Source organism: Hyla sarda, chromosome 7 (genome assembly GCF_029499605.1).
Source record: "Hyla sarda isolate aHylSar1 chromosome 7, aHylSar1.hap1, whole genome shotgun sequence".
NCBI lineage: Eukaryota > Metazoa > Chordata > Amphibia > Anura > Hylidae > Hyla > Hyla sarda.
The window spans coordinates 214,634,163-214,661,542 of NC_079195.1; the positions used below are offsets into that span (position 1 = coordinate 214,634,163).

General features: G+C 44.2%; 1 protein-coding gene across 2 annotated transcripts in view; it reads left to right on the forward strand.

The window, feature by feature from the left end:
* Positions 1 to 5,562: 5,562 nt before the first annotated feature.
* Positions 5,563 to 27,380, forward strand: part of ADGRL4 (adhesion G protein-coupled receptor L4) — a 190,076-nt gene continuing 168,258 nt past the window's right edge. The window contains exons 1-2 of one of the 2 annotated variants that reach the window (XM_056532609.1): positions 5,563 to 5,685; positions 8,109 to 8,249. In XM_056532609.1, the coding sequence (XP_056388584.1) occupies positions 5,664 to 5,685; positions 8,109 to 8,249 (163 nt within the window). In that variant the 5' untranslated portion in view covers positions 5,563 to 5,663. The remainder of the gene's footprint in view (positions 5,686 to 8,108; positions 8,250 to 27,380) is intronic. The other variant, XM_056532607.1, reaches the window with a different exon arrangement.

Sequence of the window (27,380 nt, forward strand, 5' to 3'; positions counted from 1 at the left end):
ACTGTTCAGGACAATAGAAATAAAATACTAAAATTACACCAAAAACTGACAAAATATAGAACCATATCTATTTGCAGTAGACATTGATAACTTAGAAAAGGTAAAAAGAATATATATATATATATATATATATATATATATATATATATTTATATATATATATATATATATGTGGTGGCCCACTACAGGAGTTGTACCCATGTACCCTCGCTGCCCTGTCAGTGACCCCTGGGCCCCCTTCACCTGTTCCCTCTGTATAGTTGGTTTTATGCTATGTATTGTATATACTTGAAGAGTGTTGTACCTTTAAGAATATTTGTCATGTGGTTAACCTGTTGTCATGTCAGTGTAATGTGGTGGACCCCCGGGTGAATGGCGGGAACACGGGTGTTGTGGTGAAAGAGGTGGGATCTGATGTTATTAACCCCCGGGGGTCGGATGGTATTAACCCCTATGTGTTCGTGACGCCAGTGAGGTTTTTAGGGTTCCGGAACACCAACACACCAGGATTCTCCGCTATCGCATGGACTAGTAGTGAACAAAGAGTCTACAACCAGTTATGGGTAAACGGAGGCTTAACTGAATAGAAGACAGGTAAAATTATCTTCACAGCTAAGGCCAGAATTCCCAGAGAGGTAACCAGTACCCAGAGGACCTCGCAGCTTGCTGGACCAATACTTGTAATTAACTTGACTTGACTATGTGCAGGACTTGACTAGCTGTAGTGACAGCAGACATAGACTTGTAGACATACTGGAGACTTGTAGCTTTTGTGGTACTCGAAATGCTGAACACTTGTCCTGAGATCTCTGGTAGCTGCTTCAGCAAAGACTTCGGTGTTACTCTCAGAAGAGTTTGAGGAAATAGAGTTAATTAAAGATGGCTACCCCTTTATATAGTGGGGGCTAGACTAAAGCCCATTGGTCAAGCTGTGGGTCATAGGTTAAAGCTGGTGCTCTCTGGGAGTACATGTGAGACCTCTCACAGGTCCTGTATACTATCTAAACATAAGGATTTTGTCTATGAATTAAAGGAACATACACCACATTTATCAAACTAACAGGAGAACAAGGGGAGTTCCTGCAGGGGAGCACCCAGGTCACTGAGGGATTCAACCTGAGAGGGCCTAAAGGTAGTACAGGACTGTGTACCTTTACTGGGACATCACAGTAACCCAGTGAGGTGTCAGTGACCATGTGACCTAAGGGTGACCTATGGGACCCCACCAGAGTCTCCCCTATAAACATCCTGGGAGGAGTCTCTTCTCTCTCTTTGAGGTCAGCTCTGAATCTTTGCTGAGGTCCAGCTAAGTCAAGTCCTCAGAGTGCGTCTGGAGTCCATAGGAGGCCTCAAGTCCATTCAGCAGCCACAAGTCTTCATGTAAGCTACAAATAAACAAATAGAGAGGGCCGCCCGGGCAGGTACAGTGGTAATAATTGGAGATTTTAACTATCCAGATATAGATTGGGGTCCGGGGTTGGCTAAAACTACAAAGGGGAGAAAATTCCTAAATTTATTGCAGGATAATTTTATGGGCCAGTTTGTGGAGGACCCAACAAGAAGTGATGCCTTGTTGGATCTGATCATTTCCAACAACGCAGAGCTGGTTGGTAATGTAACTGTGCGGGAAAACCTTGGTAATAGCGACCACAATATAGTTACTTTTGACTTAAAATGTAGAAAACAAAGACAGACGGGGAAGGCAAAAACATATAACTTTAAAAAGGCAAATTTCCCTGGGCTGAGAGCTGCACTACAGGGCATAGACTGGGGGGAGGTGTTCTCAAATACTGATACAGAAGGTAAATGGGACATCTTTAAATCAACTCTAAATAACTATACAGCTAAATATATACCAAAGGGGAACAAATATAAACAATTAAAACTAAATCCTACATGGCTGACAAATGATGTTAAAAGAGCAATAAACAGCAAAAAAATAGCCTTCAAAAAATTCAAATCTGATGGGTCAGCTATAACATTTAAACAGTACAAAGAGCTTAATAACATCTGTAAAAATGTAATAAAAACAGCAAAAATTAAAAATGAGAGACAGGTGGCAAAAGAAAGCAAAACTAATCCTAAATATTTTTTTTAGATATATAAATACAAAAAAAAAAACATGTAGGACCCCTTAATAATGATAATGGGGAGGTTGTCACCGGCGATCAAGAGAAGGCGAAGCTACTGAATGGGTTCTTTAGTTCTGTATATACTATGGAAGAAGGAGCTGACATTGGCCAGGTCAGTGCTGGTAACACATCATGTACAGGTCAGTGCTGGTAACACATCATGTAATGTACTGAACTGGCTTAATGTAGAGATGGTACAAGGTAAGTTAAGTAAAGTAAATGTAAGCAAATCTCCAGGACCAGATGGACTACACCCAAGAGTTCTTAGAGAGGTAAGTTCAGTAATATCTGTACCCTTGTTCACGATATTTAGAGATTCTCTGGTGTCTGGTATTGTGCCAAGGGACTGGCGCAAGGCGAATGTGGTACCAATCTTCAAAAAGGGCTCTAGGTTTTCGCCAGGCAATTATAGACCGGTAAGTTTAACGTGCATTGTGGGTAAATTGTTTGAAGGACTTATAAGGGATTACATACAGGAATACATAGGGGATAATTGTATTATAAGTGATAGCCAGCATGGGTTTACTAAGGATAGAAGTTGTCAAACCAATCTAATTTGCTTTTATGAAGAGGTGAGTAGAAGCCTTGACAGAGGAATGGCTGTGGATATAGTGTTTCTGGATTTTGCCAAAGCGTTTGATACTGTCCCTCACAGACGTCTGAGAGGTAAGTTAAGGTCTTTGGGCTTGGAAACTTTAGTTTGTAACTGGATTGAACACTGGCTCATGGATCGTACCCAGAGAGTGGTGGTCAATGATTCGTACTCTGATTGGTCCCCGGTAATTAGTGGTGTACCCCAAGGTTCAGTACTGGGACCGCTGTTGTTTAATTTATATATCAATGATATAGAGGATGGCATTAACAGCTGTTTCTATCTTTGCAGATGACACCAAGCTTTGTAGCACGGTACAGTCTATAGAGGATGTGCATAAGTTACAAGATGACTTGGATAGACTAAGTGTCTGGGCATCCACTTGGCAAATGAGGTTCAATGTGGATAAATGTAAAGTTATGCATCTGGGTACTAATAACCTGCATGCATCGTATGTCTTAGGGGGGATTAAACTGGCAGAGTCACTGGTAGAGAAGGATCTGGGTGTACTTGTAGATCACAGACTACAGAATAGCACAATGTCAGGCTGCTGCTTCCAAAGCCGGCAGGATATTGTCATGTATCAAAAGAGGCATGGACTCAAGGGACAGGGACATAATACTCCCCCTTTATAAAGCATTGGTACGGCCTCACCTGGAATATGCTGTTTAGTTTTGGGCACCAGTCCATAAAAGGGACACTGCGGAGCTGGAAAGGGTGCAGAGACGTGCGACTAAACTAATATGGGGCATGGAACATCTTAGCTATGAGGAGCGATTAAAGGAGTTACAATTGTTTGTTCCAGGTTAAACCCCCCCAAAGGACGAGGGGGCACTCCCTCCGTCTGGAGAAGAAAAGGTTTAGTCTAAAGGGGCAACACACCTTCTTTACCATAAGGACTGTGAATTTATGGAACAGTCTACCTCAGGAGCTGGTCACAGCAGGAACAATTAATAGCTTTAAAACAGGGTTAGATACATTCCTGGAACAAAATAACATTAATGCTTATGCAGAATTATAAAACTACATCCCTTCCCCTTATCCCCTTACACCCCTCCCTTCAATTCCCTGGTTGAACTTGATGGACGTATGTCTTTTTTCAACCATACTAACTATGTAATTGGGGTATAGTCAGTCCCATTAAAGTCAGTCAAGTCAAAGTCACCTGTCTTCAATCAGCGTGGCCTGCAGCAATATTGTCCCAGTCCACTACAAGTCCCAGCAAGCCCTGAGGTCTCTGAAGTCACTGGTCATCTCCGTGGGCCTGGCTAAGCTGTATAGACTGTTCCATCTGTCACTCAGTAAAGCTACCGTTGTCTGTAACTTGGCGTCAGAGTCATTATTGCCCCTGTGCCTAGCCTAGGATCCAGCAGTATACCTTCACGTGGTATTGAGGATAAACCATGCACTGGCATCACGAACACAAGGGGTTAATGCCAGCTGCCCCTAGGGCAATTCCATCTGCCCTGCATCACACCCTCTACCACATATATATTATTTATGTATTCATTATTTTGTGTTATTACCATCTATACTCAAGTGTAAGCTAATGCGAATATAAGCTGAGGCACCTAATTTTACCACAAACCACTGGAAAAAAACACATTGACTCGAGTATAAGCCTAAGGTGGAAAATGCAGCCATAGGCTGTATCAAAGCATTCTAGGTGTTACAGTGGCTAACTACAATGCCCAGCATGCCCTGATACAGCTCACCCCAACGGAGCCTACGGTGGAAAATGCAGCCATAGGCCAAATCAGGGCATGCTGGGCATTATAGTTACTAACTGCAATGCCCAGCATGCCCTGATACAGCCTATGGCTCTGCAGCTGGCCCTAAACTACAACTCCCAGCATGTTGGACAATAAAGTATTACAGAATAGGTTATGAGAGTTGGCTGTCAGCCATTTTCTCACAATTGACAAAGGGAGGGTTTACTCCCGAAACGCGTCTTGTACTATGTAAAATGATTTGTATTTTGTGTCAATAACCCTTGATACTATTTATATCGGGACTCCTGTGAATTTCACCCGATCGAGCAGCGCCATCGTAAGCTTTCTTTTTTTTCAAAAGTCTACCTATTCTACCATGTTAAAGGGCCCTACACAATGCATGGAGTGGACTGACAAGTTACTGGGGGGGTGGGTGTTTAGAGACCTACCCGTTCATCGGATCTATTGTTGTGTCTTGCCGCCACTGGCAAACTGCAGCCTGGCGGAGGCACCTCACTCTGGTATAAGCCGAGGGAGGGGAGGGGGGCTTTTTCAGCATTAAAAATGTGTTGGAAAGCTCAGCTTATACTCGAGTATATACAGCATTTTAAATTTTTTTTAAAGGAACAAATAACAAGGGACAGATTCCACCTTTACAACACATAACATGGAACACAATGTGAAAAAAGTCATGACATGGAACTGTATCAGGAGATTCCCCACCATCCACGAGTACATTGTGTTTGCCTCCTGCGTGTTCCAGGAAGTGTTAATGGTTCTCCGAGCAATGGTTTCCATCCTGTCATAGACACAACAGTGGCAGCATTCTAAGTAAATCTTTCTCAAGATCTGTAGGACAAAGGAGTGACTTCATCACTCCCGACTCCTCCCTGGAAAATCTCCTGCCACTAATAAAGTATATAAAAAAAAAAACCAAGAGACTGATATAGAGAAAAACAAAAACATAAAGGTTAAAAACTTCAAGAACATTTTTGTTGTATTTTAATAAGTCAAGTTGTAGACCGGAGCAGCTCCTGTACAGGCTGTACACGTTATATAAGGTTTCCAAGTCATCTCCTTGCTGATGAAAGTGAAGGAAATAGAATTCCTGAGCAAACAAAGAGACAGGAAAATCTGAAGAGGAAACCGACTGCGTCACAAGGCCGAGAGCCCCCGGAGCCGCTTGTATCAACTGTTCAACACTGGACTCCGAATCGGCCACCTCAAATGAAACGTCTCTATCTCATAGGTAAGAAATTCGGGGCTGGGTGTAGTTAATCACCTTGTACCTGCCATCTTATACCTCCCAGGTCTTCGATTTAGTCAATCTTGTATTATACATCTTTATATTTAATCTTACACTTTTTTTTTATTTTTATTTTTTTTTAGAAAGTTTACAAAACTACTTACTGTTCACATTGTATGGACTGTTTTTTTTTAGGTCTATGTGTTAAAAACAAAGCAGTAGATGTATACATTTATAATGAAATGTTAAATATAATGTTATGTATGAATCCTTTTTTTTTTACTAATTTTGTTTTTCTATTTTTTTGATTTGTCTTTTTAACTTTTTACATTTTTTTTGCCTGTGTTTTCTAACCTAGTGTAAGGAAAGCAACCACAACACTTACTTTAGAAGGGCATTAGACTCCAGCTTGGGAGTGTTTGAAATGTTTTTATCAATTATAAATTGTTCACATTCTATGTATCTGTCATCTGAAAAATTCTATATTTATTTCAGTATTCATATCTTTTCTACTTACCTTAAATTAAACCTGTTCTGTTTAGGGAAATATGTGAAACTTTTTTCTTACATTTTCATTTTATGTTGTTTATTGTTTATGTTTTTTATTTTATGTTGCAGTAAAATATTTAAAGATTTAAAAGATGCTCTTTTAAAAAAAAAAAAAAAAAAAAAATATATATATATATATATATATATATATATATATATGTGAGTAGTTAGGAGTAGCCGTATTAGTCCAGTGATACATAGGTTACATAGTTACATTTTCAAATTTGTACAGTTATTAAAGGGTTACTTCGCTGCGCAGCGTTTGGAACAAACTGTTCCAAATGCTGGAGCCGGCGACGGGAGCTCGTCCCGCCCCGCCCCCTCAATGCAAGTCTATGTGAGGGGGCGTGACAGATGTCACGCCCCCTCCCATAGACTTGCATTGAGGGGTGGGGCGTGACGTAATGAGGGGGCAGGGCTATGACATCTCGAGCTCCCGTGCCGGCTCCAGCGTTCGGAACAGTTTGCTCCAAACGCAGAGGGGCGGAGTACCCCTTTAACATTTTCTTTAGATATATTTTTCCTTTTAATTTAATATACTGTATATATATATATATATATATATATATATATATATATATATATATTTTTTTTTTTTTTTTTTTATGCAATGAAAATTTACTTAAAGGGCTTATCTTATTAATAAAAATGTATGCACTATGCACAGTATAGGGATATGTGTCCAACTGCTAGGACACCCCCATGATCTCCAGAACGGGCCCGACTTACCTCACTGAGTGCTCAGACACCCACCTTTCGAGACATAGTAGTTTTGGCAGTGACTGCCCACTCAGCCAGTAACCGGCTGCAGCAATGTGGAACCTAAGCCGATCAATGGCCGAATGGACTGTCACTAAATGGGCTGAATGGGCTGCCATAATCAGCTCAGCAGTGAGAGATGGGCCCAATTTAGGAGATGTGTGTGTGTGTGTGTGGGGGGGGGGGGGATTGGTGGTTCCCAGTGGTCGGGCCCCCTGCGGTCAGACACTTATTTATCCCCTATCCTGTGGATAGGGGACTAGTTTTTATTAACCAAATAAGCCTTTTAGGATAAGGACACATGTCCTAGTACAGTGGTCCCTCAACATACAATGGTAATTCGTTACAAATGAACCATCGTTAGTTGAAACCATCGTATGTTGAGGGATCCGTGCAATGTAAAGTATAGGATGTTATACTCACCTGTCCCCACCGCTCCGGACCGTCACCGCTGCCCTGGATGTCGCCCTCCATCGCTGTCCCGGGGGTGTCCCCGCCACTCCGGACAGTCTCTGCTGCCTAGGATCATCGCCGTCATCACGTCGCTACACACGCCGCTCCTATTGGATGACGGGACGGCGTGAGCGGCGATCTGATGACTACAAAGGAGAGCGACGGCGATGCAGGGGATCCCGAAGATGACGGTCTGGAGCTCCGGGGACAGGTAAGTGAGACTCACCGGACCACACTGGGCTCCTTAAACGGCTATCAGGCGGCAGCTGAAGCAGTCTGCGCTGCCGGATAGCCGTTTATGCGATGGCTCCGACACACAAAAGCATCGTATTTTGACGCTGCCTCTGAGAGGCCATCGTATGTTGAAATGATCCTATGTCGGGGCCATCGTAGGTCGGGGGGTCACTGTATTGTTTAATTCTAAATATTTTTTATTTTCTTATCTTCTCTCAAACCGATCCTAGCAAAGATGTGAATAGTGTTAAAGCATTTTCCAGAAAATGTATTATTATGATTTATTTTTTATTTTTTGCAAGTTTACATGTACACACACATATAGCACAGGCCATGTGGACCCCCATCAAACACCATAAGCACTCTATTAATCTTTTCTCTCGTGTCAGTACATTTAATAACATGACATGATGGTTGTTTATTTTTTGCAGTGTGTACATTTATTTTGCTGGACTCTGGTCAGCAATGTCAGCAGACGTGCCATGAAAATGCTCAATGTAAGGAGGAGAAGGGGATACGCGGCTGCTACTGTGCTAGTGGATATACAGGGAATGGAATTAATTTCTGCGAAGGTAAAAACGCCTTATTTTTTAAAATTATTTTTACCAATTCCTCCATGAAACCAGTGATGTAGAAACTGATTAACTTATGGGAGCAAGTGTGTTTCCTTTTTTATGATTAGGTTTGCTTAGTCACGTAGAATTGTTTGCATCCTCTAGATGGTTGTGTTGGCCAAAGGTGGTTTATGATTATCTTAAGGAGTGATGAGTAACCAAGAAGTTTCATAGGAAATGCTTCCTTCAAACCTTATAGTTTGGTAAGGCTAATGTGTACAGGGCATTGCTTGGTCTTCCAACCTTAACCTTGGGCATATATATATATATATATTAACATATGTGTGTATATATCCAGGGCAATCTTTGCAGCCCGAGAGTAGCATGATCAGCAGACATAGTTACATAGATTATAAGGTAAAAATTATAAGAGTCCACAAATTCAACCTAAGATGTACCGGAAGACCCATCAGAGATGCAGCCTGAGAGTAAAACAGCAGGACTCAGACAGTTAAGTCATACTTTACCATGATGCTGGTGTGGTAGCAGGATATGTAAAACCCCCAGGCAATCTCCACAGCCCCGCAACCAGGGGATATACAGGAGAACCCATAGACTTAAGTGACTGGTAGTCACTCCCTTGTAAGCATCTCTTTATTTAAAGGGGTACTCCGCCGCCCCAGCGTTCGGAACACTTTGTTCAGATTGCTTGGAGTGGCAGGGTTGTGACATCACTACCACGCCCATCATGACATCATGCCACGCCTCCTCAATGCAAGTCTATGGGAGGGGGCGTGGTGGCTGCCATGCCCCCTCCCATAGACTTGCATTGAGAGGGGTGGTGGCTGTGATGTCACGACCCTGCCACTCCGCTCCGTTCCAGCGGGACCCCCGCGATCAGACATCTTATCCCCTAACCTTTGGATAGGGGATAAGATGTCTAGGGGCAGAGTACCCCTTTAAAGTGCCCATACTAGAAGCCCCCCTCCCCCACTTTGATGTATATTTGAACTAAAAGGGAAAGGAGATGCTGATTCTCATTGAAGAGATCTAGAGGTGTATGGAGACTTGTGGCCAGGCAGTGCTCCATGGGAATAAATATGCAAATTAGCTCTCTGTCAGAAGGTGAAACACTTTCTCATACTAGCCAAACCAAAGTTTCATCCAAACAGCTACCTACAGATGGGTGACACTTTTTTTTGGAGGAGACTCTGGTTTAGTTTAAAGGAGATTGTTTTATTTCCTTTGGAGAATAGTTTGTAGGATAATGACTTTAGGAATGGATATCATTGCAAGCATTTCCTCTTAGTGTCGTGTGTTTACTAGGCCTTAGTAAAAGCTTATCCGTAGTAACATAACATCCTGTGTTTGTGTTCTCCAACGACATGCTACATTATAGCGGCCTACGTCTTCATGTGATAATTTAACAGTTTGGAAAAAAATTAGGGCTGTCCCGATACCATTTTTTTAAGACAGAGTGAGTACCGATCCTTTTTTTTTATAAGTACTCGTCCATACCACTTACCTTTTTTTTTCTTTCATTCCAATTTTTTTTTAAGGGAAAAGGAGGTTTTTTTTTGTTTTTGTTTTTTTTTGTTTAGTTTTTATTAGTGGAAGGGCTTTTTTAATATTAAAATATATATATATATATAAATATATATATATATATATATATATATATTTTTTTTTTTTTTTTTTTTTTTTTAACTTTGTAAAAAGAGGGGGTAATTAAAAATTGTATTATGGAAGGGGTTAATTCATATTTATTATTATTGTTATTATATATTTTTTCACACATTTATTTTCACTATTATTTTTCTCCATAGGGAACTATTACACACTGATCACTGATATGCCATAGCATAGCATTGTTCAGTGTTATCGTCAATCCTTTACTACGGCCTGCCATGGCTGGCTGCAGTTTGGGAGTGACGATTGGATGGCATGGAACAATGTTAAGGGTCCTTGTTACGCCGAGCGCTCCGGGTCCCCGCTCCTCCCCGGAGCGCTCGCAACATCCTCGCATTTGCAGCGCCCCGGTCAGACCTGCTGATCGGGTGCGCTGCAATACCTCTCTCAGCCGGGATTCGATTCGCGATGCGGGAGGCGCCCGCTCGCGATGCGCATCCCGGCTCCCGTACCTGACTCGCTCTCCGTCAGTTTTGTCCCGGCGCGCGCGGCTCCGCTCCTTAGGGCGCTCGCGCGCCGGGTCTCTGCTATTTAAAGGGCCACTGCACCACTGATTGGCGCAGCAGGCTTAATTAGTGTGTTCACCTGTGCACTCCCTATTTATACCTCACTTCCCCTGCACTCCCTCGCCGGATCTTGTTGCCATTGTGTCAGTGAAAGCGTTTCCTTGTGTGTTCCTAGCCTGTGTTCCAGACCTCCTGCCGTTGCCCCTGACTACGATCCTTGCTGCCTGCCCTGACCTTCTGCTACGTCCGACCTTGCTCTTGTCTACTCCCTTGTACCGCGCCTATCTTCAGCAGTCAGAGAGGTTGAGCCGTTGCTGGTGGATACGACCTGGTTGCTACCGCCGCTGCAAGACCATCCCGCTTTGCGGCGGGCTCTGGTGAATACCAGTAGCAACTTAGAACCGGTCCACCAGCACGGTCCACGCCAATCCCTCTCTGGCACAGAGGATCCACCTCCAGCCAGCCGATTCGTGACAGTCCTCCAGCCGTCCTCACAGCTGATCGGGACACTGTGATTTCACTGCAGTGATCCCGATCAGCATCCCTGAGCTAACAGGCAGTTCATTTTAGGGCTTTTAGATGCCGTAATTAACTTTGATCATGGCATCTAATGGGTTAATGCCGAACATCACCACGATCAGTGATGTTTGCCATTAGCCACAGGTCTTAGCTATGATGTGTGTTCAGTTGCTGAGTGCACTGTATAGGTAGCGTGCACAGGGCACCTCCGTGATACCTTCGGGCCGAAGTCCCGCCGGCAGGTATCTGGGACATTTGTACTCACACAAATATTCGGAATCGGGACATCCCTAAAAAAAAAAAGCAACAAGGCCTAGAAGAGACATTGCGAAAGTGAAGAAGAAAACCCTTTGATTATGGCGCTGCAAACTTGTATGGATGAATTAGATGGATGCCAAAGGTACCGTTTATTAAACAAAAATAATAAAAGACAGGATTACGTGTTTTGGGAGGAGCCCTCCTTTCCTCTCAGATCAGGGTCTCCCGAATCGCGTAATCCTGTCTTTAATTATTTTTGTTTAATAAATGGTCCTGCTAAGGACTACTTCCAATCCAAGGGTTTTCTTCGTCAATTTCGCATACCTCTCCAGGACGACTGTTATCTTCTCCTGGAACCCATTGGCTGAGCAGCGACTCAAACCATTTGTACCCCGATATGTTCTGGGGTGATATGAGCATTGAGATCTTTTCTAAGGTGAGCAGCCATCTATAAGCTCCGTGGGGCTGCCCCCCATCAACCGCTCATTAAGGGTATTACACGAGGCACCGTCCGTCGGTCCTTTTTCTTTTATTTTCACAGATAGAAGAGACATTGGACCAGTGGAGGCCAACAATGGGGGACAGCAGAATGTATACAGGATGTACAAAGTGTGTGTTGTTCATTGGTCATTGCTTTCATAACGTCCTGTGTTATGGAAATATCCTCTTTTTTAAGTAATGTTTATAGATTTTGTGATATGACATGATGTGATGTTTTAAGACAGGTTACTGCACATGATACCATGGAAATTGTGGCATACGGAGGTATAGCATGGCTATATAGACTGTTGTAGTTGCTATATTGCTTAAAGGGGCATTCCATTATTTTTTTGTATTTGACTATGCTAGCAAAGTTAATGTAGTTCATAATGTAGTGTCTGTACATATGTGATGGCTGGTCTTGCAATTCTTCTGTGATATTTTCCCCAATGTTTATTTTTAACAGCATACAAAATTAGTGTCACCTCAGGTTTTCCCAGGTTGCAGTGCGGCTGAGACATTACATCACTAGTCAAGTGTTTCGAGGTAGCCTGTCTTTGCTTCACTGGATGAAGCGACCGCTGGCTGGGATGGAGATCATTCTGCAGGGAATTGTAGTTTTGCAAAAGCTGGAGGCACACTGATTAGAAAACACTGATTTATTGCATAGAAGAGAGCACAGGTGTGTTTCTATGGGTGGGTTGGCTGATGTATGGGGGGGAGAAAAGTGACCTCACACTTACAAACAAGGAATCATGGGACTTGTAGTTGGAGGGGGAGAACTCCAACAGGAAATAGTTCACAAAAAGATAGGCATAGCTGTATGGTAATTTCACAACATAGCCATTTAGCCCCAAGACAAGCACAGATCCTTCCTAAGCCTGTCCATTACTGTCTGCCAGGTACGTACTACAATCACCTTATGGTGGATAGCCCCTTTAAAATAACTTGTGGCTTGAATGAAGTCCTAATATGCCCTTGCCCTAAATCTGGAAAATATGGGCTTTGTATATTTTATAAGAATTTTATGCAACAAAAACACAAGAAATACATTAAGAAAATATATTTGAAATAAAAAATAGCAATAAATATCATATAAATGCGCTTTTATCCTTGAAAATGTAAGTGATTTTTTCCCCGCTTTGGCTGTTATTCATTTTTTTTCTTTCTTTTTTGTCTTTATTCCATCCACCTTAGAAATCCAATCCCCATTCAAAATGACATCTTTCCCCTCTTTTCCACTTGTTGGCTTTCATTGTGAGATGCGAGGACATGGTACATTATTAAAACATTAGCTTTTCTTAGTAAATAAGACCAAGATCATACAGCTGAAAATAACATTGCTTCCACAGGCTTTTGTTTCTTCCGTCTCCAGTGGTTTCTTACTCCACTGTAGCAGTTTTTTTCTTTTTTTTTTTTTCTTCTTCTTCTGGAACAGAAATTCAGATAATTATAGTCATGAAAAAAAGAACCTCTGTCTGCTTCATGAAAGGAGATGAAGAAGGGAGATGCAATGCAGGTTGACACGAGCAATAGTAGACATGTCAGGTTAGCCAAGAGAGCGACAGTAGTGCTGGAATCACTGGCGATAACAGCCATGATCAAAAAAAACCTCCATTACACAATAGAATCTTCCAAACCTAAAGTAACAGAGAAAGGGGGAAACAAAAGGCAAACAAATAATTTTGTTTAGGAGAAATGTCAGCCTGTTCCTTCCTGCCAGGGTAAGACCTTGTGTGCTGCACTGCGCTTCTGGAAAGCAAGTCCGGAATATAAATAGGTTTCTATATTCAGGTAGACACCAACTCCGTTTTTACAATTATATGGTCCAGAAACTTTATCTACAGTGAATTATTTACTGGTCAGTTTGGTACCTTACCTTGGCTTATCGCTTTAATTGTTGCACGACGATCCTGTCCTGGGGAGCTTGAAGATATGTTGAACATTTTTCTTTTTAGAATAGGGGCGCTTAAAAAAAAAAAAAAATATATATATATATATATATATATATATATAAATAAACATTATATATATATATATGCAGTGGTAGGAGAGAATACACATGCACTCACCGGACTAGTGATGATTTTTATTGCGGATTGTCCATTGTGTTGGGAGACGTGTGGATGAAGTTGCTCAGAGGCTAACAGACGTTTTTGCGCACATTTTGGGGTATTGAGTGCAGAATGATGGGGAAAACTTGACAAAAGTGAAAGAGTCTAAAATCTTTTTTCCATATGCACTGCATTTTCATAGGGCTTTTCCAAAATGTTTGCAATATAAGCTGAATATGCCTAAAACTATAAAAAAAAAATCATAAACTAAAATACCTGCAGTTCCATCACAAAGGATACATTAATTCTTCACTTGGTCTTGTTGGCTTGGTTGTGCAATGTTGTCTATATCTGGACTGGTGAACACAGCAGTGACTTTCAGTTTATAATGTTCCGACCAGTGATCGGTCAGATGTCCGGGATAGGACATTTATAACAAAGTTAAAAGGGATATCTATGTTGTTAGCCATAGTACAGAGTTCTTCTATATCAGCTGTGCTTTTCCCTTGTAAGCTGTCATGTCAAGTCACAGGCTCTAAATGAAAAGAGCTCACATCCCTCTTCCCCCCTCCCTTCCTGTCAGCACAGGACAAGATCAGTGATGTAAAGGGGGTCTGGTATTACTGCTGATAAGAGTTATGGCTTACCAGATAAGGCAGCAGGAATCCAGTTCTGACAGAACTACTGTGATTGAGAATGGCTTTCTGCTGCCTTATCTAATGAGTCATGCAGCTAATAAGCAGTAATACCATCTCCCCCCTTTACATAGAGGAGCAGAGGAGGGAGTAGACTGCATTCAGAGCCGGTGACATAATATCACAGCTTACAAGCCAGACAACACAGTTATTATCAATGAAAAATAGCAAACATGGATCTTTGCAGGCACATGGACAGCAGTGGATAAAAGTTCATGGAGTCTTCAATACATATAGATGTTTATTTTATGCACATAAAAGCAACGCGTTTCCTGCCCGTAGCGGGCACTTCATCAAGCAAGTGTGCATGTATACAGGTATCAAAGAAAGCACATTTAAATAGACGGTCCCTACGTACAATCAAAAGGTCAAATCAATTAAGCTATTCTGGACAGGATTACGGAGTCCAGGTGAACACAGTTACGTAACAAAAACATCATACAAATGTCTAAACAAACTTATCACAGATAGAGGTATTATAGTCTCTAGTGGATACAGAGACACAGAAAGTTATAAAATCAAGAAAAAAGGAAAATATGATAGCCGCAGAATCTCCAAGCACTGGCTAGCGGACGGGTTTAGGTTCCGGCTGCCCAGTACTGGAGTAGTCTGATTTTATGAATGAGCGACGCTACAGATACTGTAGCGAGGATGAGAGTGGGCGGGGCCAGTGCATGCACTGGCTGAATATGGATTCATGAATGAACGGCGGTATAGATCCTGTGGCGAAGCTAGTGGTAGGTGGAATAGAAAACACACACTGTTATGTTTTTGTTACATAACTGTGTTCACCTGGACTCCGTAATCCTGTCCAGAATAGCTTAATTGATTTGACCTTTTGATTGTACGTAGGGACCGTCTATTTAAATGTGCTTTCTCTGATACCTGTATACATGCACACTTGCCTGATGAAGTGCCCGCTACGGGCAGGAAACGCGTTGCTTTTATGTGCTTAAAATAAACATCTATATGTATTGAAGACTCCATGAACTTTAATCCACTGCTGTCCATGTGCCTGCAAAGATCCATGTTTGCTATTTTTCATTGATGCTATTTGGACCGATGAACCAGGATAGACCGGAGGATCGTGGCTGCTGACAACCTAACCTGATTAATACGCTGTATGGTATTGTGCCCTTAGGGCAACACATTGTGGTAAGTGTGACCTTTATTGCACTTATTCACTGTCTATAAACATATCACACTAGGGGCGCGTGTTCCCTCTTTTTTCCCTTTTGTCTTAACACAGTTATTATAGAAGATGTCTGCACTATAGCTAATAACTGTCACGATGCCGGCTGGCAGGTAGTGGATCCTCTGTGCCAGAGAGGGATTGGCGTGGACCGTGCTAGTGGACCGGTTCTAAGCCACTACTGGTTTTCACCAGAGCCCGCCACAAAGCGGGATGGTCTTGCTGCGGCGGTAGTGACCAGGTCGTATCCACTAGCAACGGCTCACCTCTCTGGCTGCTGAAGATAGGCGCGGTACAAGGGAGTAGGCAAAAGCAAGGTCGGACGTAGCAGAAGGTCGGGGCAGGCAGCAAGGATCGTAGTCAGGGGCAACGGCAGAAGGTCTGGAAACACAGGCAAGGAACACACAAGGAACGCTTTCACTGGCACTAAGGCAACAAGATCCGGCAAGGGAGTGCAGGGGAAGTGAGGTGATATAGGGAAGTGCACAGGTGAACACACTAATTGGAACCACTGCGCCAATCAGCGGCACAGTGGCCCTTTAAATCGCAGAGACCCGGCGCGCGCGCCCTAGGGAGCGGGGCCGCGCGCGCCGGGACAGAACAGACGGAGAGCGAGTCAGGTAGGGGAGCCGGGGTGCGCATCGCGAGCGGGCGCTACCCGCATCGCGAATCGCATCCCGGCTGGCAGCGGAATCGCAGCGCCCCGGGTCAGAGGACGTGACCGGAGCGCTGCCGCGGGGAGAGTGAAGCGAGCGCTCCGGGGAGGAGCGGGGACCCGGAGCGCTCGGCGTAACAGTACCCCCCCCCTTGGGTCTCCCCCTCTTCTTAGAGCCTGAGAACCTGAGGAGCAGACTTTTGTCTAGGATGTTGTCCTCAGGTTCCCAGGATCTCTCTTCAGGACCACAACCCTCCCAGTCCACTAAAAAAAAAATTTTTCCCTCTGACCTTTTTGGCAGCTAAAATTTCTTTGACCGAGAAGATGTCCGAGGAGCCGGAAACAGGAGTGGGAGGAACAGATTTGGGAGAAAAACGGTTGAGGATGAGTGGTTTGAGAAGAGAGACGTGAAAGGCATTAGGGATACGAAGAGAGGGAGGAAGAAGAAGTTTATAAGAGACAGGATTAATTTGACACAAAATTTTGAAAGGACCAAGATAGCGTGGTCCCAACTTGTAGCTAGGGACACGGAAGCGGACATATTTAGCGGAGAGCCATACCTTGTCTCCAGGGGAAAAAACGGGGGGAGCTCTTCTTTTCTTATCCGCGAACTTCTTCATGCGTGATGAAGCCTGTAAGAGAGAATTTTGGGTCTCTCTCCATATGATGGAAAGGTCACGAGAAATTTCATCCACAGCGGGCAGACCAGAGGGCAAGGGAGTAGGGAGGGGGGGAAGAGGGTGACGGCCGTACACCACGAAAAATGGGGATTTGGAGGAAGACTCAGAGACCCTGAAGTTATACGAGAATTCGGCCCATGGGAGGAGATCTGCCCAGTCATCCTGGCGGGAGGAAACAAAATGTCGCAAATAATCACCCAAGATCTGGTTAATCCTTTCTACTTGTCCATTGGACTGGGGATGATATGCAGAAGAAAAATTTAATTTAATCTTGAGTTGTTTACAGAGAGCCCTCCAGAATTTAGACACGAATTGGACGCCTCTATCCGAGACAATCTGCGTAGGCAACCCGTGAAGACGAAAAATGTGTACAAAAAATTGTTTAGCCAACTGAGGCGCAGAAGGAAGACCAGGAAGAGGGATGAAATGTGCCATTTTGGAGAATCGATCAACGACCACCCAAATAACAGTGTTGCCACGGGAAGGGGGTAAATCAGTAATAAAATCCATACCAATCAGAGACCAAGGCTGTTCGGGGACAGGCAGAGGATGAAGAAAACCAGCGGGCTTCTGGCGAGGAGTCTTATCCCGGGCACAGATAGTGCAGGCTCGCACAAAGTCCACAACATCCGTCTCCAGAGTCGGCCACCAATAGAAGCGGGAGATGAGTTGCACAGATTTCTTGATACCCGCATGACCTGCGAGATGGGAGGAGTGACCCCATTTGAGGATTCCGAGGCGTTGGCGAGGAGAAACAAAGGTCTTTCCTGGAGGAGTCTGCCTGATGGAGGCAGGAGAAGTGGAGATCAGGCAGTCAGGTGGAATGATGTGTTGCGGAGAGAGTTCAACTTCTGAGGCATCCGAGGAACGAGAGAGAGCATCGGCCCTAATGTTCTTATCGGCAGGACGAAAGTGAATCTCAAAATTAAATCGGGCAAAGAACAGAGACCACCGGGCCTGGCGAGGATTCAGCCGTTGGGAAGACTGGAGGTAGGAGAGGTTCTTGTGGTCGGTGTAGATAATAACAGGAGAACTTGATCCCTCCAGCAGATGCCTCCATTCCTCAAGTGCTAATTTAATGGCTAGAAGCTCTCGATCCCCGATGGAGTAGTTCCTCTCCGCTGGAGAGAAGGTCCTAGAGAAAAAACCACAAGTGACAGCATGCCCGGAAGAATTTTTTTGTAGAAGAACAGCTCCAGCTCCCACTGAGGAGGCATCAACCTCCAATAGGAAGGGTTTGGAAGGGTCAGGTCTGGAGAGGACGGGAGCCGAAGAAAAGGCAGACTTGAGTCGTTTAAAGGCGTCTTCTGCTTGAGGAGGCCAGGACTTGGGATCAGCATTTTTTTTGGTTAAAGCCACGATAGGAGCCACAATGGTAGAAAAATGTGGAATAAATTGCCTGTAATAATTGGCGAACCCCAAAAAGCGTTGGATAGCACGGAGTCCGGAGGGGCGTGGCCAATCTAAGACGGCAGAGAGTTTGTCTGGATCCATCTGTAGTCCCTGGCCAGAGACCAAATATCCTAGAAAAGGAAGAGATTGGCATTCAAACAGACATTTCTCAATTTTGGCATAGAGTTGGTTGTCACGAAGTCTCTGAAGAACCATACGGACATGCTGGCGGTGTTCTTCTAGATTGGCAGAAAAAATTTGGATATCGTCCAGATATACAACAACACAGGAGTATAACAGATCACGAAAAATTTCATTGACAAAGTCTTGGAAGACGGAAGGGGCGTTGCACAGTCCAAAGGGCATGACCAGATACTCAAAGTGTCCATCTCTGGTGTTAAATGCCGTTTTCCACTCGTCCCCCTCTCTGATGCGGATGAGGTTATAGGCGCCTCTTAAGTCCAATTTAGTGAAGATGTGGGCACCTTGGAGGCGATCAAAGAGTTCAGAGATGAGGGGTAAGGGGTAGCGGTTCTTAACCGTGATTTTATTAAGACCGCGGTAGTCAATGCAAGGACGTAGGGAGCCATCTTTTTTGGACACAAAGAAAAATCCGGCTCCGGCAGGAGAGGAGGATTTACGGATAAAGCCCTTTTTTAGATTCTCCTGGACGTATTCGGACATGGCAAGAGTCTCTGGGGCAGAGAGAGGATAAATTCTGCCCCGGGGTGGAGTAGTGCCCGGGAGGAGGTCGATAGGGCAATCATAAGGCCTGTGAGGAGGTAGAGTCTCAGCTTGTTTTTTGCAGAAAACATCCGCGAAGTCCATATAGGCCTTAGGGAGACCGGTTACTGGAGGAACCACAGAGTTACGGCAAGGGTTACTGGGAACCGGTTTTAGACAGTTCTTGGAACAAGAGGCCCCCCAACTCTTGATCTCCCCAGTGGACCAATCCAGGGTAGGGGAATGAAGTTGAAGCCAGGGAAGTCCAAGGAGAATTTCCGAGGTGCAATTGGGGAGGACCAAAAGTTCAATCCTCTCATGATGAGATCCGATGCTCATAAGAAGGGGCTCCGTGCGGAAACGTATGGTACAGTCCAATCTTTCATTATTTACACAATTGATGTAGAGGGGTCTGGCGAGACTGGTCACCGGGATGTTGAACCTGTTGACGAGAGAGGCCAAAATAAAATTTCCTGCAGATCCAGAGTCCAAGAAGGCCACTGTAGAGAAGGAGAAGGCAGAGGCAGACATCCGCACAGGCACAGTAAGACGTGGAGAAGCAGAGTAGACATCAAGGACTGTCTCACGTTTGTGCGGAGTCAGCGTACGTCTTTCCAGGCGGGGAGGACGGATAGGACAATCTCTCAGGAAGTGTTCGGTACTAGCACAGTACAGGCAGAGGTTCTCCATACGGCGTCGTGTCCTCTCTTGAGGTGTCAGGCGAGACCGGTCGACCTGCATAGCCTCCACGGCGGGAGGCACAGGAACAGATTGCAGGGGACCAGAGGAGAGAGGAGCCGAGGAGAAGAAACGCCTCGTGCGAACAGAGTCCATATCTTGGCGGAGTTCTTGACGCCTTTCGGAAAAACGCATGTCAATGCGAGTGGCTAGGTGAATAAGTTCATGTAGATTAGCAGGAATTTCTCGTGCGGCCAGAACATCTTTAATGTTGCTGGATAGGCCTTTTTTGAAGGTCGCGCAGAGGGCCTCATTATTCCAGGACAATTCTGAAGCAAGAGTACGGAATTGTACGGCATACTCGCCAACGGAAGAATTACCCTGGACCAGGTTCAACAGGGCAGTCTCAGCAGAAGAGGCTCGGGCAGGTTCCTCAAAGACACTTCGGATTTCCGAGAAGAAGGAGTGTACAGAGGCAGTGACGGGGTCATTGCGGTCCCAGAGCGGTGTGGCCCATGACAGGGCTTTTCCGGACAGAAGGCTGACTACGAAAGCCACCTTAGACCTTTCAGTGGGAAACAGGTCCGACATCATCTCCAGATGCAGGGAACATTGGGAAAGAAAGCCACGGCAAAACTTAGAGTCCCCATCAAATTTATCCGGCAAGGATAAGCGTATCCCAGGAGCGGCCACTCGCTGCGGAGGAGGTGCAGGAGCTGGCGGAGGAGATGATTGCTGAAGCTGTGGTAGTAACTGTTGTAGCATAACGGTCAGTTGAGACAGCTGTTGGCCTTGTTGCGCTATCTGTTGTGACTGCTGGGCGACCACCGTGGTGAGGTCAGCGACAACTGGCAGAGGAACTTCAGCGGGATCCATGGCCGGATCTACTGTCACGATGCCGGCTGGCAGGTAGTGGATCCTCTGTGCCAGAGAGGGATTGGCGTGGACCGTGCTAGTGGACCGGTTCTAAGCCACTACTGGTTTTCACCAGAGCCCGCCGCAAAGCGGGATGGTCTTGCTGCGGCGGTAGTGACCAGGTCGTATCCACTAGCAACGGCTCACCTCTCTGGCTGCTGAAGATAGGCGCGGTACAAGGGAGTAGGCAAAAGCAAGGTCGGACGTAGCAGAAGGTCGGGGCAGGCAGCAAGGATCGTAGTCAGGGGCAACGGCAGAAGGTCTGGAAACACAGGCAAGGAACACACAAGGAACGCTTTCACTGGCACTAAGGCAACAAGATCCGGCAAGGGAGTGCAGGGGAAGTGAGGTGTTATAGGGAAGTGCACAGGTGAACACACTAATTGGAACCACTGCGCCAATCAGCGGCGCAGTGGCCCTTTAAATCGCAGAGACCCGGCGCGCGCGCGCCCTAGGGAGCGGGGCCGCGCGCGCCGGGACAGAACAGACGGAGAGCGAGTCAGGTAGGGGAGCCGGGGTGCGCATCGCGAGCGGGCGCTACCCGCATCGCGAATCGCATCCCGGCTGGCAGCGGAATCGCAGCGCCCCGGGTCAGAGGACGTGACCGGAGCGCTGCCGCGGGGAGAGTGAAGCGAGCGCTCCGGGGAGGAGCGGGGACCCGGAGCGCTCGGCGTAACAATAACATTATATTAGTAAGTTGTTGTTTTTTTTTATATACTTTTTGACATCATACACAGGTTGCTACTTTCTCCAGACAACTTTTTGGGTGACTTATTGCATTTTATTCGGTATCAGCATTTCAGGATATATTGCAATGGCATCCAGGCTTATCGTCTGACCACATCCGCGGCCCATATTAAGTTTATATAATATACCAAACTGCTACAAAGTAACTGGTAGAAGAATAATTTTTGTTACCTATTTTTTTTTATTTATAATGGACATAAAGTTAAAGCTATATTTCCCGCATGTTCCCCTTTAGGAAGCTCCATCACATCCACTAAATAATTATACAAAATTCATGAGTCCAAGCTAAAAATTAAACCGTTATTCACTATGAAAAGGGCAAGACATGACGCCATGAAAGGGTTACATTTTACAAGAAAGGTATATCACGGATACTATTAAACAAAGCATACATGGCTACTAAATAACAATAAATGACCCTACAAATACACAGGGATGGGTAATAAATGAAAAGCAATAACAATATGACAAAGAAAGCAAAGGATAATATAATATATCTCGCTACAAGTCCCAGTTGTCACATACATATACAAGTGACTGCGCCAAAGCCGAGTCCAGGCCCTGCGATGAGATCACGGGGGTTCTCAGTGTGAATATATTAAAATATATATCAACCTCTGGCTTTCACAATAATGCTAACCGTTCAGATTAGCCTCTGATGGGGTTACGCCGGTGCCTTATATAACTAGATGTTTCCCTCGTGGGGTGGAAATTTCATTGGGGACTCGGTGTCACTGACTCATATTGTAGATTGATGAGCTCATATAATACATAGACACTTGGTGCCAGAAATTACCACTGAACTGAGCCCAGTGACCGAGACCCTGCACAGTAATGTATTGTAAAAGAAAGAGTATCCCTGCTATGGAGAATATGCTATCTGCTAAGTCAAAGAATAACATTTTAGTGTAGATTGATAAATAGATAGATAGATAGATAGGATATAGATAGATAGATAAATATGAGATAGATAGATATGAGATAGATAGATAGATAGATAGATAGGAGATAGATATATAGGAGACAGATAGATATGAGATAGATAGGATATAGATAGATGAATAGATAGATAGATATGAGATAGATAGATATGAGATAGATAGATAGATAGATAGATAGATAGATATGAGATAGATATATAGGAGACAGATAGATATGAGATAGATAGGATATAGATAGATGAATAGATAGATAGATATGAGATAGATAGATATGAGATAGATAGATAGATAGATATGAGATAGATAGATAGATAGATAGATATGAGATAGATAGATAGATAGATAGATAGATAGATAGATAGATAGATATGGGATAGATATGAGATAGATAGATAGATATGAGATAGATAGATAGATATGAGATAGATAGATATGAGGTAGATAGATATGAGATAGATAGATATGAGATAGATAGATAGATGAATAGATAGATAAATAAATAGATAGATATGAGATAGATAGAAAGATAGATATAAAATAGATAGATACATAGATAGATATGAGATAGATAGATATGAGATAGATAGATAGACATGAGATAGATAGATAGATAGATAGATAGATAGATAGATGAAGCAAATATGATGCAGCACTCCACAGAAAGCAAAGAAGGTGGTTTTATTCCATCATGTGCATAGACAACGTTTCACCAGTCTCACACTGGCTTTTTCAAGTGAAAAAGCCAGTGTGAGACTAGTGAAACGTTGTCTATGCACATGAAGGAATAAAACCACCTTCTTTGCTTTCTGTGGAGTGCTGCATCATATTTGCTTTATCTGGATTAAGGAACCGGAGGACCCAGGCTCCAGATATGCGGGCACCCCAAATTTCTTTTCTACTCTGGATATTGGTAGTGCCGTTTTTATTTGCATTAGATAGATAGATAGATAGATAGATATGATAGATAGATATGAGATAGATAGATATAGATAGATAGATATGAGATAGATATAGATAGATATATAGATAGATATGAGATAGATAGATGATAGATATGAGATTGATAGATATGAGATAGATAGATAGACAATATAGACATATAATATAGATCAGTGGTCACCAACCTGCGGACCTCCAGATGTTGCAAAACTACAACTCCCTGCCGTTGGCTGTCCGGGCATGCTGGCAGTTGTAGTTTTGCAACCTCTGGAGGTCCGCAGGTTGAAGACCACTGATATAGATGATAGAAAGATTGATTGTTTCAGCACTGTATTGCAGTATGCGTTCAGCGGTGTATGGCAGTATTTCTTCAGACTGCAGGCCATTTTTATAAGGCTAATTTTTCTGAGATTTTCTTTCTTTTCGATTAAAGGATATGAAAGGGTGAAATATTATAGTTTTTTTTTTTCAGGAGCCTCCATACACAGTATCCTGATTTGGCATGGATGCAAGGAAACATGGCTACTTTTATCAATACTGTTGCTTATCTGTTCCCTATTGTTTCCATTAGAGAAAACAAAAATCCTCCTTGGATTTTGGAAATAAAAACAATGGTTGCTGACATAAGCCGTCACTATCCACCCCCCCCCCCCCCCCCTCTTTTGGGGGATTTCAGTCCAGGAAACATGACAAAGCTCTTAAAGGGGTACTCCCCCGGAAAACATTTTTTTTTTTTTTTAATGAACTGGTGCTAGAAAGTTAAACAGAATTGTAAATTACTTCCATTTAAAAATCTTAATCCTTCCAGTACTTATCAGGTGTTGTATTCTCCACAGGAAGTTCTTTTCTTTGTGAATTTCCTTTCTGTCTGACCGCAGTGCTCTCTGCTGATACCTCTGTCCATGTCAGGAACTGTCCGGAGCAGGATAGGTTTGCTATGGGGATTTGCTCCTCATACCTTACAGGAATTTGCTCCAGGCAGCAGAGAGGCTAGATCCCCAATCCCCCATCCTGTCTGTCTGTCTGCAGGACATCTAATCCACCTCATACCTTACAGGACTTTGCTCCAGGCAGCAGAGAGGCTAGATCCCCAGTCCCCCATCCTGTCTGTCTGCAGGACATCCAATCCACCTCATACCTTACAGGACTTTGCTCCAGGCAGCAGAGAGGCTAGATCCCCAATCCCCCATCCTGTCTGTCTGTCTGCAGGACATCCAATCCACCTCATACCTTACAGGACTTTGCTCCAGGCAGCAGAGAGGCTAGATCCCCAATCCCCCATCCTGTCTGTCTGTCTGCAGGACATCCTATCCCCCTCATACCTTACAGGACTTTGCTCCAGGCAGCAGAGAGGCTAGATCCCCAGTCCCCCATCCTGTCTGTCTATCTGCAGGACATCCAATCCACATCATACCTTACAGGACTTTGCTCCAGGCAGCAGAGAGGCTAGATCCCCAATCCCCCATCCTGTCTGTCTGTCTGCAGGACATCCAATCCACCTCATACCTTACAGGACTTTGCTCCAGGCAGCAGAGAGGCTAGATCCCCAATCCCCCACCCTGTCTGTCTGTCTGCAGGACATCCAATCCACCTCATACCTTACAGGACTTTGCTCCAGGCAGCAGAGAGGCTAGAACCCCAATCCCCAATCCTCTCTGTCTGTCTGCAGGACATCCAATCCACCTCATACCTTACAGGACTTTGCTCCAGGCAGCAGAGAGGCTAGATCTCCAATCCCCCATCCTCTCTGTCTGTCTGCAGGACATCCAATCCACCTCATACCTTACAGGACTTTGCTCCAGGCAGCAGAGAGGCTAGATCCCCAATCCCCCATCCTCTCTGTCTGTCTGGAGGACATCCAATCCACCTCATACCTTACAGGATTCCAGGATCTGCTGCTGACATCTTGGTGCAGAAACCACAGGACAACATCACAGGTCTTGTGGAGTCCTGGCCTGGATAGGTCTCCCATGTTCTGGGGACACAAGAGGAACCTACACAATATTAGGTGGTTGTAACGTTACGGCTGATCAGTGATATATACTGTAAAATATTATTCAACACAACATATCCCCCCCCCCCCACCACCACCCCAATTTCCTATCTTACTTCCCTCCATGTAATACATATTAATAACTATCTTTATATGACAGGTTCGCTCCTATACGCAGCTAACACCAGTTTCTCTTTTAATTAGAATTTGTTGAATATCTGTGAAAAGGATGGAAATTGGTTGTGAATTTGGGTTGACTCTACGAGCGGAGTTCCCGATGTTCCAGTCATATGTGATTAATTTCTCTATCCTTATACCATTTATCACTGACACATCTACATAGCAGTCACTGACTTTATATTTTATTCATGTCCTTATGCTACAAAACAAACATACATATACGTAATAAGATGTAAAACATGTTAAAATATGTAAAGCGCGCAGGATATTGTGGTGTTAGCGATATCCGATGGCCATATGCCGCGACATACTTTTGTTTTTGCAAACTCCGGAACGTGGCATGCATCGTTTTTTATTTTCTTATTTTTATTTTATTCCTTTATTTATTTTCTTTTGCATAGTACATATCAAGAAAAAAAATATCTCAAACAAATACTTAAAAATAGAAATCTCAACCTTTGTTTCAATATTTCCATTCTGATTGGTTACCATTGGATTTGCCAGTAAACCCTCCTCCCCAAACCACACTTCCCATAGTCTTCTAGCATTATTCTCCCTTCTCCTATTCAATTTAGACTACAGAATTTCATATAGGGGGGTATTTATCAAAGGATTTACGTGTCTTTTTTTAACGTAACTTTGGCGCAATACTTTGGCGCAGTGTCCTTTTGCGCCAAAGTTTGGCACATCTTCTCCACTGTCATTTTTACAACTTTCTCAAAATCACACGCTCCTGTGTGTGATTTCAACTTTAGACAGTAATTAATCATTTGCGCCAATCGATCTTTGGCGCAATTTTGCCGCAAATCCCGTTTTTTTGGCGTAAATAACCGCCAAGAAATATTGCACTTGGAAAACACACTTAGCAATGTAAGAAAATGGAAAGGCGTCAAAATACATTAAATGGGCACTGTCACCAACTTTATTTTTTGATATGTTGTTGTACTTATGTACTACAACATATCTCTAATATACTTTTATTATTTTTATTTTTTAATTAAAATAGTTTAATTTACATTTGAAAACCGGCCACTAGGGGTCTCCCTCCTAGTGGCCGGCTGCAGCCTGGCGTGACGGGCATCGGTCCTTTTTCATTCAGCCTGCGCTCGCTCCCTGCCTGTCAATCAGACAGGCAGGGAGCGAGCACATTGGCTCCCCGGCCACTGGCTGGGAGGCCACTCCTCCCGCACATCGCCGCTGCCGCCGCCTCCGCCGCTGTCCCTGCATGCCCGCTGCCGGACTCTGCAGTAAGTGTAATGGGGGGGGGGGGGTGTTGTGATGGAGGGAACGGGGTATGGCGCGGGGGGGGGAGGGAGACGGAGGGGACGGGCTAGCGCCGTATGTAACTAATAGTTTATCTACAGAGGGTGCCTCCAGCTGTTTCAATACTACAATTCACAGCATGCCCTGACAGCCAATAGATGTCAGGCCAAGCTGGGAGTTTTAGTGGTGAAACAGCTGGAGGCACCCTGCGTAGATGAACTAAGGGCGGAAGTCCCCCCCCCAGCAGGCATCAGTGACGTGGTGCCTGCTGGGGAAGTCTGCCTGGTAGTGAGTACACTGCCAGGCAGACAAAAAGCATTTTTAATATAGTAAAAATAAAAATTAAAAGCAGGGAGCGGATTAGGGATAGATTGGCAATAGGCAGCTCAATACTATCCTGAGGAACCTTCACCCTCCGTTGAGCCAGCATTGGACATGGCCACACAGGTTCAGGAAAGGTAAAGCACTAAAGCAGTGGTCTCCAACCTGCGGACCTCCAGATGTTGCAAAACTACAACTCCCAGCATGCCCGAAATTGCAGTTTTGCAACATCTGGAGGTTCGCAGGTTGAAGACCACTGCACTAAAGTAACCAAAAAAAAACTACTCAAGTTGAAAATAAAATCCATTTCACATGGTGGCTATAAACCC